Below are 1592 nucleotides of genomic sequence, written 5' to 3'. Positions count from 1 at the left end.
CCCTCACCTCAGCCTCCCAAAGGCGCGGGATTACAGGCTGAGCCACCGAGCCCGGCTCGGGGGTTTCTTATGTTCTGTGCAAGTGAATATCTACTTGTTGACAAAATTTGGGCCGGTTATAGTGTTACCTGTAGTCCCAGCTACTTGGGAGGCTGAGATGGGGGGATCACCTAAGCCCAGGAGGTTGAGGCTGCAGTGAGCTGTAATTTCACCACTGTACTCCAGCCAGGGTCTGGGTGACACAGCGAGATCCTGTTTCCACAAAAAATCAAAAACTTAGCCGGGCGTGGTGGCACCTTAGTTCCAGCTACTTGGGAGGCTGAAATGGGGGGAATTACCTGAGCCCAGGAGGCCAAGGCTGTGGTGAGCTGTAGTTATGCCACTGCACTCCCAACCTGGGTGAGAGTGAGACTCCGATTCAAAAAGGAAAATTGTCCTGTATAGATGAGATAAGGTTTTCACCAGTCTTTAAACCTCTCCCTTGCCTCAAGGTATGAATGGTTACCAAAGCTGGTGCAGACCACATCAGGGCCCCTTCTCATGAAGGAAGGCATCTTGTGTCTGAGTGTCATGTGTTCCCATTTCAGGCTCCCACTGCAGATGTGTCAAGAACCAGAGGGAAGGCATCTGAAGGTGGGAGGAAACCCAGTTTGCTCCAGCAAAGCAAAGGTGCGGGCAGCCTGGTCCTTGGTAGTAGTGAGATGGTGGTGCTGAGGTGGTGTGGGTGTCCCATGTCTGCTGAGTCGAATCTCCTCTCTCTTCTGGAAGGATTAGAGGAGCTAGACAAAGCTAAGCACAGGCTGGGGGCATGTGAGGCGGTGGGGGGCTGGGTGGGGGCAAGCACTTCCTCCATGTGGCTCAGGGAAGCAATGCGGTGCCGTTGTGGTTCCCTCTGTGGCATCAGCTCCTTGTCTCTGCGTCCCCCGCAGTGCTCTGAGGGAGGACTCGACAGGTATGGGACTCCCCTCTTCCCTGGCCTGGCGGACTTCTCTCACATAATTGGGCTGGAGGCCACCCGTGAGCCTGGGAATGCTGGTGTCATCCGAGACGGGGCCCAGCATACCTCAAGACTGGGGTTCTCTCCTGGGATGATTCCAATTCCCCGGGGACACTTGGTGATGTCCAGAGATACTTTAGGTTGCCACATCTTGGAAGAGAGTCCGACAAGCATCTGGTGAGCAGAGGCTGGGGGCTGTGCTCAATATCTCATGACACACAAGGCACCCCCGCAGCAAAGAATGGTTCAGCCACAAATACCCACAGAGCCGTGACTGAGGCACCTTAATTTTTTTTTCCAAGGGTGAGAAAGCAGGAGTTTATTAAGAATACAGAAAAGCTCCCAAGCAGGAGAGGACCTGAAAGAGGGTTGCCCGAGATGCCTTAATTTAAACAAAACCATGATGAGGGCCGGGCTCGGTGGCTCACCGAGGTGAGTGGATTGCCTGAGCCTGCGGGTTCGAGACCCGCCTGGGCAACTTGGTGAGAGTTCATCTCTACAATAAATCAAAAAATTTGCTGGGCGTGGTAGCGCACACCAGTAGTTCCAGCTACTCAGAAGGCTGAGGCGGAAGGATCGCTGGAGCCCAGCAGGT

At 54.2% G+C, this 1592-nt stretch overlaps 1 protein-coding gene across 1 annotated transcript in view; it reads left to right on the top strand.

Moving 5' to 3' along the window:
* Positions 1–1592, top strand: part of HAUS8 (HAUS augmin like complex subunit 8) — a 21883-nt gene that overhangs the window by 8379 nt on the left and 11912 nt on the right. Inside the window, exon 4 of the mRNA XM_008060055.1 lies at positions 588–669. Within this exon, the coding sequence (XP_008058246.1) occupies positions 588–669 (82 nt within the window). The remainder of the gene's footprint in view (positions 1–587; positions 670–1592) is intronic.

This window comes from Carlito syrichta, unplaced genomic scaffold (assembly GCF_000164805.1).
Source record: "Carlito syrichta isolate Samal-C Ts95f unplaced genomic scaffold, Tarsius_syrichta-2.0.1 Scaffold304499, whole genome shotgun sequence".
Taxonomy (NCBI): Eukaryota; Metazoa; Chordata; class Mammalia; order Primates; family Tarsiidae; genus Carlito; species Carlito syrichta.
The sequence above is the reverse complement of the archived record's forward strand: the minus strand, read 5'-3'. Positions and strand labels throughout refer to the sequence as shown.